Source organism: Ylistrum balloti, unplaced genomic scaffold, assembly GCF_031769215.1.
Source record: "Ylistrum balloti isolate Yb309-2 unplaced genomic scaffold, AGI_CSIRO_Ybal_v1 Utg369618, whole genome shotgun sequence".
Lineage (NCBI taxonomy): Eukaryota > Metazoa > Mollusca > Bivalvia > Pectinida > Pectinidae > Ylistrum > Ylistrum balloti.
The window spans coordinates 343,627-357,529 of NW_026781890.1; the positions used below are offsets into that span (position 1 = coordinate 343,627).

General features: G+C 34.7%; 1 protein-coding gene across 1 annotated transcript in view; it reads right to left on the minus strand.

Annotated features, from left to right (window-relative positions):
* LOC132549045 (A disintegrin and metalloproteinase with thrombospondin motifs 16-like) overlaps positions 1–13,903 on the minus strand; it is a 41,237-nt gene that overhangs the window by 14,483 nt on the left and 12,851 nt on the right. Inside the window, exons 2-13 of the mRNA XM_060212947.1 lie at positions 7,716–7,776; positions 7,495–7,558; positions 6,982–7,246; positions 6,245–6,401; positions 5,971–6,146; positions 5,213–5,299; positions 4,460–4,566; positions 3,969–4,097; positions 3,533–3,649; positions 3,124–3,218; positions 2,874–2,953; positions 2,075–2,179 (exon numbers count right to left, since the gene is read on the minus strand). Of these exons, the coding sequence (XP_060068930.1) occupies positions 2,075–2,179; positions 2,874–2,953; positions 3,124–3,218; positions 3,533–3,649; positions 3,969–4,097; positions 4,460–4,566; positions 5,213–5,299; positions 5,971–6,146; positions 6,245–6,401; positions 6,982–7,246; positions 7,495–7,558; positions 7,716–7,776 (1,443 nt within the window). The remainder of the gene's footprint in view (positions 1–2,074; positions 2,180–2,873; positions 2,954–3,123; positions 3,219–3,532; positions 3,650–3,968; positions 4,098–4,459; positions 4,567–5,212; positions 5,300–5,970; positions 6,147–6,244; positions 6,402–6,981; positions 7,247–7,494; positions 7,559–7,715; positions 7,777–13,903) is intronic.

Genomic DNA, 13,903 nt, shown 5'->3' on the forward strand with positions numbered 1-13,903 from the left:
TGGTAGAAAGAAGTTCTACAACTCGTGGCAGTTGATTATCATCGTTATCTAACTCGAGTTAGTTAATTTTCAAATTTTGAAAAGACACTCGAAGCCTCGTGTCTTTTCAAAATTGGAAAATTAACTAACTCGAGTTAGATAACGATGATAATCAACTGCCACTCGTTGTAGAACCTCTATTTACATAGCTACCCTGTTATCAGTGTAATACCACCCATAACATAGCTACCCTGTTATCAGTGTAAATATCACCCATAACATAGCTACACTGTTATCAGTGTAATATCACCAATTACATAATTACCCTGTTATCGGTGTAATACCACCCATTAAATAACTATCTTGTTATCAGTGTTATATCACCTATAAAATAGCTTTCCTGTTATCAGTGCAATAACACCCATAACATAACTACCCTGTTATCAGTGTAATACTACCCATAACATAACTACCCCGTTATCAGTGCAATATCACCCATTACATAACTACCCTATTATCAGTGTAATACCAACCATTACATAACTACCTTGTTATCAGTGTAATATCACCCATTACATAACTACCCTATTATCAGTGTAATACCAACCATTACATAACTACCCTGTTATCAGTGTAATATCACCCATTACATAGCTACCCTATTATCAGTGTTATATCACACATTACATAAGTATTTTGTTGCGTATCAGCGTACCTAGCGGGGGTGAAAATGGTTAAAGGACAATATTGTTTCATTTTGACATCATAGCTGCATGATGTCATATATATTATGGCGTCACCAAAATAGATACTGAGTGAGAATACTACCTATGTAGATTTGTTTTCAGTCTGATAAAATAAATGTAAAATAAACAAGTGTCCAATTTATGGGGTAAACAGAATCTTACATCTATTTCTTTACCATATAAGATTAATGAAACTCCTCACGGTTTCTTCATTTGACCTCGCCAGAGGCTCACTAACTTAAAATATACCGTGTTTCAGAAATAGCATTGATTTGAAAATCCACGCATATTTCATAAACGAGATCTTTTTATTTATAAGCGTCTATAAATCAATACTTAGTTTCTCCATTGAAAGCGCGGGAATTTATCTCCCCGGGTTGGAGATCTAGACTGATGACGTGACGTGACAGTTGGCGCCAATCCTCTTCTTACCTTTCAGCAATCTCAAAAGCCATTTCAATATTCTAGAAAAACGTATTTGTGTCAAAAAAATCATGATTTTTCCATGTTCTTATTTGTATCAGTGCTTGTTCGTCTTTAAAATGAATACATTAGTAAACGGGCTATAAATCTTACAGATTAGATCGCGGAAGAAAAACAATTAGAATAAAATCTACTTTCGTTTTTTAAATACCGATGTGTTCTCGATATATATCTACTGCCACTGTGACGTCAGCCGGGGAAGCAGCCATATTTGTGCCCGCCGTCAATCTTTGACACTGACTTCGAGGTCAACGATTAGTGTCCGAGAGGTGTAGTACAATGGTTAAGGAACGACAACTCGGATAAAGATTGACCTTTTAACTAATGAATATACCACACACGTTTTCACTGTATTTACTTCTTATTTCAGGGGGTTGGAGCGTCTATTGAGTGCGTCTGCTTAATATTCACTCGATAGTCATATATTATTAGAAACATCTGTTTGATTACTTCTACATGTGGCCTATATCACTGTTGGAGATAAAGTTATTTAAGGAAGTATACAAGATGTACGCTGATGTCTCGGTCTCCGGGAGGAACTTAATTTCTGTCCTCTTTACTGTTCCAGTAATCTACCACTTGTCGCCTTAATTTTATTTTCTGACTATGAATAAGTATCACTCGGATTTAATATATGAATTTGTTCTAAAACATGAAAGCAGTTCACACATTAGTTTCAATATTGTTGAGAAAAGTCTTTTTCTAAACAAACCGAGTGCGTGCGAAAGAAAAAAGGTAAAATGCATTACAGTCTAGTTGTTTCAATAGTTTTTTTTTTTTTTTCTTTTTTCTTTTTTTCTCAAACTTGCAAGAGGATGATATCTCATGGCATCATTACAGATCACAAAATAGATGTTTACACTTACCATTCCTTCGCCGCAATAGTTCCCTGCTATGCCTGAACCTTCTTTGTACATCTGTCCAAAGGTTGTGCCCCTATTCATGTCCACACAGGAGAACAGCCCACAGTTCTGTTGTAACAACATATCAGTAGATGTCCATTAATGTTTGCTTAGAAAGAGTCTAACTCTGTTTAACCTATGTTTGTTTTGCAATTCATTCCATCGCACATATTTTCGAAAATCTAAATTTAGAAACATGATTTACTAGAAAGGATAAAATCTGAACATGATTACAGGTTTGGTACCATTCAGATGATTTTGTTTTTTAATAAGATGTATATTCTATGAAATCCATCACGGTTCATACTTAAAAAATCAAATAGATGTATTGCATATTGGTAAAAAAAAATCTGAACACGAATGAGAAACTTTTCAAATGAATGGATTCATAGATTTGCATAATCAATATAAAAACAATGTTGATTTTAACTACTAACTACGTAGCTTTTCAACTATCCGTTTGGCTTGGTGTCGCTTCAAAAATACAACAGGTCAGGGGTATAAATCCTGTCATTTTGATTTGCTGATATTTATATTTACTTCGGGGTTAACAATTAACAAAGTCCTATACGAAAGTCTCGCAAAAATCCGTGTTTCAGTATTGACAATTAGTAAAACGTTGTCAAATCAGCCTAGTTAATTTGTTACGCCAAAGCTGGTCGAGATTGTGACTAATATGGTGACCCTGTCCTCTCTGAATTTTATTGAGCGCAGCCTGGCAGAGAAAATCTTTACTAAGGCAGGTAATCCAGTCTATACATACATCAAAGTTTGGATATTCTCGGAACCGAAAGCCGCTGCCATAGAGAATTTCACACACTTCGTCCTGCAGGAGAGTCTGGCCTTAAAAGTAAATGGGAATACATGGAACCGACATTGTTTTGTTTATTACAGTGTGACATTTAGTGTTAACACATAATTTTTACCGATTTTGTCATTCTCTTTCTAAAAAAAAAAAGAAAAAAATCAGCATTAAGGATAAATATCACTTAAATGATGCTTGAATAACTTACCTATCAATTCTCCTGTTAGGGAAATGCTCTGAATTTCAGCCGAAACGTTTGCCAAGGGGATGTTGGTCTCCCAAAGACACTGACCATTGCCGCTCCTAAATTCATAAAAAAAACTTATAATAACATCACATCGTTTCATAATTTTGTTTCGTTTAAGACTAAAAGTGGTTTTAAAGTGTGAAATAACTTCATACATTAAAAACTACTAATATAGTTGGTTGCTAAACTTCCAGTTTTCCAAAAGTCATGCAACTCATTAAACAAATCAAAACCACCATTTTATTTATAGCTGCTGTTTTCTTATTCATTTCCGAGACATTTTTTTTTTATTTTTCTCTTGTACAATTTTTAAAAAACTGTGGGCAGACTATTGCATTATCTATAAAGATAATGCAAGTTAATCACGTACTCAAGAAATGTCTGCATGTCGTCTCTGCTACAGGTACTCCATCCTATTCCATGTCCTCCCATCACTCCTACATTAGGACTTACACAGCCTTTGGCATCATCGTGGTACATCCCTATACTGTTAAACAAACGTCAGAGTGTTTGATCCTGTGTCACTTATACTACCATGTATACTGTATAGCTGATAATTTTCAGGGGTCAACATTTTTCGCGATTTCCAAATAAAACGATCAAATTATATTTTATCGAATGAAACTTTCACGATGTGGAAGTAAAAGAACATCTAAATCACACACACGTGCCTTATTATTTCACGGATGAAATTTTTGCAGTCACGTTAAAGTACCGTGAAATAGCGAAAATATCATCTTCGCAAAAATATTTGTTCTCTGTCGCTGCTTTTGATATAATTTGTTCGTGTAATGCGCAGTACTTACTTGTGACCTATCTCATGAGCGGTTGCAATATAGGTAAGAAGACTTCGTGATGCAGACACGCCACATTTATGGTTGTTACTACATATCTTGTTTTGGTAAGCCAGTCCGCCAAGGTTAGCTCCAGATACCCTTCAGGGGATAGTTAACAGCTTATAAATCACTGACATTGTCTAACTCATTTACATGTATCAGTATTGAGATAGTTTCATAGCATGTTTCAAAATCTATTTCTTAAAATTGTTGAATTATGTTGCAGTTTGGCGGAATGTGACTTCGAACAACGACATATTTCTCCATTTTGTTAACATGTTCTTTATTTTCTTATATAAAGAGTTATTGTTGCAAGTTACATTATGTTATCACTTAGATTGTTTAGAGGAAAGTAGAGTTATAAAACATCTATTGTGAAAACTACTTCTCATAAACGGTATCAACAAATTCAGATAATAATATGTTTCCAAGCAACGCTGACGAAGGGGAAGATAACCCACCCAGTGTGCAAAAAGACGATGTCATAGGGATCGTGTTCACTGGTGGCGGCCCCTTGACATATCTGTTGAAGGTTTGCACCAAGTGTCGTGGATACATTGTACCAAATCTGTTACGGAACACGTGTACATCGGAAAGTCAGCCGAATAGAAAATAATCAACAGGAATGTAGCATTTATGAGGATAAAATTTCAACGAACAAAAGAAAGCATAAGTATATCATGAATAACAATAATGAGGTGTTATGGACACACTGATTTCTTAGGATCAGGTCGTACACTTTTGTGAAGACTATGGTATAATAACAATAATGTGGTGTTATGGACACACTCAATTCTTAGGATCAAGTCGTACACTTTTGTGAAGACAATGATGTAATAACAATTATGTGGTGTTATGGACACACTAACTTCTTAGGATCAAGTCGTACACTTTTGTGAAGACAATGATATAATAACAATTATGTGGTGTTATGGACACACTAAATTCTTAGGATCAAGTCGTACACTTTTGTGAAGACAATGGTATGATAACAATTATGTGGTGTTATGGACACACTAACTTCTTAGGATCAGGTCGTGCACTTTTGTGAAGACAATGGTATAATGTATTACTTAAGACCAATATAAACGTTTCGCCATGCTAAAGTCTGTAACATATTTCATGCCTCTTTGATATTATATTCACAGTCAATAAAAGAATAACACTATTTAAGGGGAGCCTCTGGATCTCTAGGCGATAAGAAATAGTCTTACCGGGTCTACTTCAAACATGTTGATATATTTTATATCGATTGTTACAGTATATCCTAGGTCAGCAACTCTTCCCCACTCAGCTTGTACCTGTAACAATCAAAGGTTATAGTGTAAACTAGATCGGTAACTCAATCTTCTCAACTATCAAAGGTTATAGTGTAAACTAGATCAGTAACTCAATCTTCTCAACTATCAAAGGTTATAGTGTAAACTAGATCAGTAACTCAATCTTCTCAACTATCAAAGGTTATAGTGTAAACTAGATCAGTAACTCAATCTTCTCAACTATCAAAGGTTATAGTGTAAACTAGATCAGTAACTCAATCTTCTCAACTATCAAAGGTTATAGTGTAAACTAGATCAGTAACTCAATCTTCTCAACTATCAAAGGTTATAGTGTAAACTAGATCAGTAACTCAATCTTCTCAACTTTATTCTACATCACGAAAATCATTCCCTAAGCATTAATGTTCTTTCACACCAACAGAATATCAATATATAACCCTGTTTTTTAAATCAATAATGACCGACCAGATCTGTTGAAATCGGTAACCCTGTTTTATAAACCAATAATGACCTACCAAATATTTTCTATCTGTAACCCTGTTTTATGACCCATTTTTGTACGTGTCTGTTACTGTATTTTAAACCAATAATAGCTGGCGAATTATGTGCTACAAGTCACCATGTGTTATGTAAGCAGTTATAACAAATGATATTTTTTAAAAAAATAGAATTTAAATATGTCAGGCACAAACCCCGTTATATTTGGTTGCAATGGCGTTGATCCTGCGTGAAACGTCAGAGTAGGTGAAGAGGGACGTAAAGTCGGCGTCTGTATATACTGCCAGCTCCATCGTGAATGACGTAGACGGAATGACGTAAGTATTACGTTTGGTTCGATATGATGATTCCTCTTTGATTTCGATTGAATCTACGTAAAAATATATATACGTTGAATTATTACAATTAGAAATATTGCTTTAGAATCAGTGTATCCAAATGGAACAGTTTCAAGATATGAATAAATACCTTTTTGAAGATTTAGCGAATAACTTGGAATGTTTCCGATGTGCCTCCTTGAAACTAGCACTGAATGAGTTATCCCGCTGGATGTATCTCGCTTGTGCAGGTGTCTTGGCAAAGTCATTATGTGATATTCATGATCCATGGCCCACATACTGCCTTCCTGAGATTACACATTTTATTATAAAGCTCCCTATATGATATGCTCTCGGGGAATAGCAGTTATATTTCATCAAATTGGAAGGAAACTTCGTTATATTTCACATATGCGCATATCTTAACTTATGTTCATTCAATGAAAATATCATTTATTTTTTCCTTGTAAAACTGTACATTTTATTGCACAATATGTAATCTACAGAAACAACGATAAACATGTTCACTTGTACCGAATGTTGGTTTGACTTAATAATCGTTTAAAAAATGAATATGTCCCGACAGGAACCCATCGGGTCATCAACGAGAAAATCAAGGACTCTGTCAACCTAGCAAACAGGTATGCTCCTTCTACTAAGTAACAGACCCAAGAGCTATTTTCATGATGTCACACTGGCCAATTCTTTTTATATCATGGACGCTTATTTTGATTGAAACTATTTCAGTTGTTTCAGCCTGTTACATAAAAATGAGATAAATATTGTAAGTTAATACTCGGTAGTATTTACTTATTTCATTTTACATACTTTGATTCTACGATTATTATCTAACTCAGAAACTATGTCTTGTCTAGAAGAAAAACAAACCATGTCATGACAGTAGGATAAGGATACAGTCCCGGTGGTGTGTGACGTCACATTTCCGGTGAGGAAACAATCAGGGTGTGGACCAAACCATTCGTTTTCTTTCTCTCCGTTAGTTAGGATGACTTTGGCGTTGGGATGTATAACAGATTTCTGATGTTGAACATCGATGGTGAATGTTTCATTAAAAGCTTTAAACTCCACCGACAATTTCTGTTTTGACTTTTCCAAGGAGCGTTTCCGACGGTGTACTGAAGCACTCACAAACCTATAGTTTCAAATATTATATACTTATAATCTTATAATACAATGATAATTTTACAGTAAGTATAATGGTCAATTGAAAGAAGACATTTATTAAGGTTTAGATGAAAAATTAGTCTCAAGATCAGTTATCAGTTTTGTAGTATAAACTTAAAAAAAGTCATTTCATGTGTAATTCAGGAACCGCACAAAACTTATCTAGTGTACCAAATTTATCAATTTTGCACTATTGAAATATGTCTTTTTTCTTACGGTATTTCACCATCTCCAAAGCCCTTCTCTATTAGTTGAGTGACTGCAAATTCTTCAAATCCAGCTGAATGGATATAAGGCAAACAAACATAAAATTAATTGCTTTGTTGAATTTAGAATTTAGGTAGTTGTAATGATGATTTGCGTAAAGAAATTCATCAAGAGATTTTAGAAAGACAAAAATGATATTCACGGATGAAGTGTGTAAAACACCAACTTACAATCTTTGGGTTGTGTGTTCTTGTGGAACTGCCTGATGTCATCATCCAAGATTTCCTGAACCTAATTGAGACCATAGAATACAAAAATTAATATTAATATTTAATGCTACGTGATATTCGTCACTATTACATGTAGTTTGAAGGAGCGCAGGTGTACACTGTATAGCTTTGCCTTTTCTTTTCAATCATATAAATCATGTGTTCATGAGAACCAAGTTACTTAAAGCTTTGTTAGACTGCAAATTTTCAAGTATGAATTATAACAAGATTGAGATTAATCTTTATTATTTCACAGTTATAGATTTGTTGAGACAGGTCACATTGGTATATTTAAATCGTACTTTAAAAGTCCTAGTTTTTTTAGTTTTGGCAATTTATTTTTTCACAAACCATTAATAAGTAATGGATGTAATATAACATTAACCTTTCCACGAGGCATTTTCGTGAGTTTGATTGACGGTGTATTAATGAGCTATACAACTAATTTAAATGTCCATATGTTAATGTTTCTATATTATCACTGTTCACCTCACTGTCTAAGGACAGCTGTGACTTCATGGGTGGCTAGATATGGTGATAAATCATTGCATATTTCTTCCTGAAAACGTGTGTCATCAGGGGACCTATAAGGGAGATATATGTAATGCGTGATGAGTTCATATTTTATCTATTAACACACTTTAATGACTGCAAAAAGTATGAAATAAAACTAATAAATACATGTTGTTATCTCTGGATATCTGTACAACAATAGTTTACGGATTATATTGCCTTAGCTTTTACCTACTCTCATTTCCATTCATTTCAAAAGGAATTCAATTATCTTAATCAGCAATCTGATCGTATCAGAAATGCCATGACAACCTTGATACAATGTAGCACAAACATAGAAGTCTAGTGCAATACATATTAAGCGATTCTGTTTCTACGGCATGTGGACACAGGGTGATTAGACATATGAAAATGAGAACGTATGTTTACATATGTGTCGTCTATTATATTATCAATGTTGGTTTGTCACTAATGCATAGACCCCTGTAGGAGACAGAGTGGGAAAAATAACCCATGCTGTAACTCATTGCATGTTATATCAGGCGACTGATTGTTAAGTATCCTTTACTAATTCGGGGTGCTTTCCCCGAAGCCTTCCGTTCAGGGAACACTAGAAACAAACAAAACATATCAACATGTCAACCCAAACTCAAATTCAATAAAACTAGGTTAAATATGAACAAAAGGATTATTTACACGGAGACTCATGACAAAGTACAATGAGAAGAAAGCCAGGTGTTCAGGAAAAGTAAGCGTCTTCCGCTTCGTCGACAACACCTATCCTATGTTCGCTCGGTTCTAATGCAGTTCGTAAGAAGTGACTAAGCGTGTGCAGTATTAGAGGCCTTCTTCCCTTTTCTACTCACGGAACAAAGACTAGATCAATATAGATCTGCTGACCCCAGTGGAACGATTCAGATCTTGATTTTGTTCCTTTTTCTCTATTTTTGTCATTCTTCCATTGCTTCATTTTATAACCAACTGTCTTGATCGGAACTCGGCTTTTTCGAGAGCGAGAAACTTCGTAAGAACAAATAAACAACAACCCAAAACAAAAAAGCATAGCAAAATAAAAATACTACATGTCGGTGTGTATTACTCGCTTTACTCGCACTTCCGAGTAAAGAAAATACAATCTGCTAACATATTTTTTACGAAAATAACGGTATGTAAGACAATAAATTAAAAAAAACAGTTTCACAAAGTTTTAAAATTGGTAGAGATATACAGTTAATATTACGAACAATATTTCGATTCATGACGGAAGGATAACACTTGAAACGATTCAAAATAAAAACTATATATTTGTGTGTTTGATTATTTACTATTGCGTAATACTAAATAACAGGAGAAATCCTATAGGCTACCTGTATGTTCCTTATCACGTCCGAATCACATGAAAAGGGCAATATGTTCACAAGCTTACTAAAACATGATTTGTTGAAATGGAAACATGACGTGAAAACCACTTGAATTTGCACCTAAATCCCTGACATGGGAGGACGAACCAAAATGTCATATATCTAATTTGCACAGATTTTCTCATCAACGGTATGAAATTAAAATTATCTGTCGAAAGTATCAATACAGAACACGTTGCATTCTTTGTAAAAGATACGAATACCGCAGCGTGATAGTAATTACGATTCTGGATAGATCCTTCTTTTAGGTCATATATTCAAAATTATTCAAGACCCCACTTAATTGAGATTCTCCCTTAAATATATATTGTACCTTGGTATCGTTGATACTTTAATCTTAAGAACACGCCCCTATATTTTCTATTCGTCCAATTTGTTGTCTTTTCATCACTTTGAATTTACATTTTTAATAACAGCCATCCCTACCAAGACGACTCAATTAAAGGTCATTGTGTGAAAGCCATCTGCTTCAATATCATACTGTCAGTCAATTATGTCACGGTAGAATGGGTTATGATTATTCAAACATGGTTGAATGATTTTCCCGTTTTAACAAGTATGCGTGAAGGATTTACAAATATTACATAATTATGTAGCAAAATAAGGTAACATTTAATTTTGAGTTTTGGGAATTATTGAATAGTGTGGGAATGTGTTTTATAAGATGCTTTAGATAGATTTTATTACTGATGTTCTGTTAATTATAATATTCTCTTTCAAAATTCATCTGGTAAAATACTCCTATTTTGCAAGTCGACAAAGCATTGCATGTCCTTTCCGCTGCATATTGGTATTAATTCATACACCACAGTATTAACACCCAAGGCAGTGGATATAGGGTTATACTCAAGGCTGGCCTCTAACACAATGTCAACATAAATAGAATGCGTGTACTGGTAAATCATATATTTTCGAGAGCTAAAATTTCGTGGGTTTTCCTCGACAAAGCTGAAGTTTAAAGACGCGTGATACTTTGGATATACACAATAAAACTCCAGTTCTCTAACACGTATTTTGTCGATTTCACGATGAAATCCCAGTTCTTGGTCACATGACGTCGTGGCTTTTCGCAAAAAAATCGCGGTCACTTGATTCCATGAATCAGAAATACCAACTCTAATAGTTCATGAATCCGTTGAAGTGGTTTGAATTTACCTAATTCAATGAAACATTTTCCCCTTAAATGACAGAAGATGCAATACCAGCGCATTAGGAAAACGGGAAATATGTCACCAGAGAAATTAAAATTCGCATCCTTAGGTCAACAAGCAAACATCACCAAAGCATCAGTCTTTCCGAAATAAAGAAGTCTGAACTGATACGGAATAAAGAGTCTGAACTGATACGGTATAAAGAAGTCTGAACTGATACGGAATAAAGAAGTCTGAACTGATACGGAATAATGAAGTCTGAACTGATACGGAATAATGAAGTCTGAACTGATACGGAATAAAGAAGTCTGAACTGATACGGAATAAAGAAGTCTGAACTGATACGAAATAAAGAAGTCTGAACTGATACGGAATAAAGAAGTCTGAACTGATACGGAATAAAGAAGTCTGAACTGATACGGAATAATGAAGTCTGAACTGATACGGAATAAAGAAGTCTGAACTGATACGGAATAAAGAAGTCTGAACTGATACGGAATAAAGAAGTCTGAACTGATACGGAATAAAGAAGTCTGAACTGATACGGAATAAAGAAGTCTGAACTGATACGAAATAAAGAAGTCTGAACTGATACGGAATAAAGAAGTCTGAACTGATACGGAATAAAGAAGTCTGAACTGATACGGAAAATGAAGAAGTCTGAACTGAACTGATACGGAAGTCTGAAATACGGAAAAGAAGTCTGAACTGATACGGAATAAAGAAGTCTGAACTGATACGGAACTGATACGGAATAAAGAAGTCTGAACTGATACGGAATAAAGAAGTCTGAACTGATACGGAATAAAGAAGTCTGAACTGATACGGAATAAAGAAGTCTGAACTGATACGGAATAAAGAAGTCTGAACTGATACGGAATAAAGTAGTCTGAACTGATACGGAATAAAGAGTCTGAACTGATACGAAATAACGAAGTCTGAACTGATACGGAATAATGAAGTTTGAACTGATACGGAATAAAGAAGGCTGAACTGATACGGAATAAAGAAGTCTGAACTGATACGGAATAAAGAAGTCTGAACTGATACGATGAACTGATACGGAATAAAGAAGTCTGATACGGAATGAACTGAATACGGAATAAAGAAGTCTGAACTGATACGGAATAAAGAAGTCTGAACTGATACGGAATAAAGAAGTCTGAACTGATACGGAATAAAGAAGTCTGAACTGATACGGAATAAAGAAGTCTTAACTGATACGGGAATAAAGAATAAAGAAGTCTGAACTGATACGGAATAATGAAGTCTGAACTGATACGGAATAAAGAAGTCTGAACTGATACGGAATAAAGAAGTCTGAACTGATACGGAATAAAGAAGTCTGAACTGATACGGAATAAAGAAGTCTGAACTGATACGGAATAAAGTAGTCTGAACTGATGAATACTGAACTGAACGGAATAAAGAAGTCTGAACTGATACGGAATAAAGAAGTCTGAACTGATACGGAATAAAGACGTCTGAACTGATACGGAATAAAGAAGTCTGAACTGATACGGAATAAAGAAGTCTGAACTGATACGGAATAAAGAAGTCTGAACTGATACGGAATAAAGAAGTCTGAACTGATACGGAATAAAGAAGTCTTAACTGATACGGAATAAAGAAGTCTGAACTGATACGGAATAAAGACGTCTGAACTGATACGGAATAAAGAAGTCTGAACTGATACGGAATAAAGAAGTCTGAACTGATACGGAATAAAGAAGTCTGAACTGATACGGAATAAAGAAGTCTGAACTGATACGGAATAAAGAAGTCTGAACTGATACGGAATAAAGAAGTCTGAACTGATACGGAATAAAGAAGTCTGAACTGATACGGAATAAAGAAGTCTGAACTGATACGGAAAAAAGACGTCTTAACTGATACGGAATAAAGAAGTCTTAACTGATACGGAATAAAGAAGTCTGAACTGATACGGAATAAAGACGTCTGAACTGATACGGAATAAAGAAGTCTGAACTGATACGGAATAAAGAAGTCTGAACTGATACGGAATAAAGAAGTCTGAACTGATACGGAATAAAGAAGTCTTAACTGATACGTAATAAAGACGTCTTAACTGATACGGAATAAAGAGTCTGAACTGATACGGAATAATGAAGTCTGAACTGATACGGAATAAAATAACTGATACGGAATAAAACGTCTTAACTGATCTGTCTGAACTGATACGGAATAAAAAGAAGATACGGAATAAAGAAGAACTGATACGGAATAAAGAAGTCTGAACTGATACGGAATAAAGAAGTCTGAACTGATACGGAATAAAGTAGTCTGAACTGATACGGAATAATGAAGTCTGAACTGATACGGAATAAAGAAGTCTTAACTGATACGGAATAAAGAAGGCTGAACTGATACGGAATAATGAAGTCTGAACTGATACGGAATAAAGAAGTCTGAACTGATACGGAATAAAGAAGTCTGAACTGATACGGAATAAAGACGTCTTAACTGATACGGAATAAAGAAGTCTTAACTGATACGGAATAAAGAAGTTGAACTGATACGGAATAAAGACGTCTGAACTGATACGGAATAAAGAAGTCTGAACTGATACGGAATAAAGAAGTCTGAACTGATACGGAATAAAGAAGTCTGAACTGATACGGAATAAAGACGTCTTAACTGATACGGAATAAAGAAGTCTGAACTGATACGGAATAAAGACGTCTGAACTGATACGGAATAAAGAAGTCTGAACTGATACGGAATAAAGAAGTCTGAACTGATACGGAATAAAGAAGTCTTAACTGATACGGAATAAAGAAGTCTGAACTGATACGGAATAAAGAAGTCTGAACTGATACGGAATAAAGACGTCTTAACTGATACGGAATAAAGAAGTCTTAACTGATACGGAATAAAGAAGTCTGAACTGATACGGAATAAAGAAGTCTGAACTGATACGGAATAAAGAAGTCTTAACTGATACGGAATAAAGAGTCTGAACTGATACGGAATAATGAAGTCTGAACTGATACGGAATAAAGACGTCTTAACTGATACGGAATAAAGACGTCTTAACTGATAC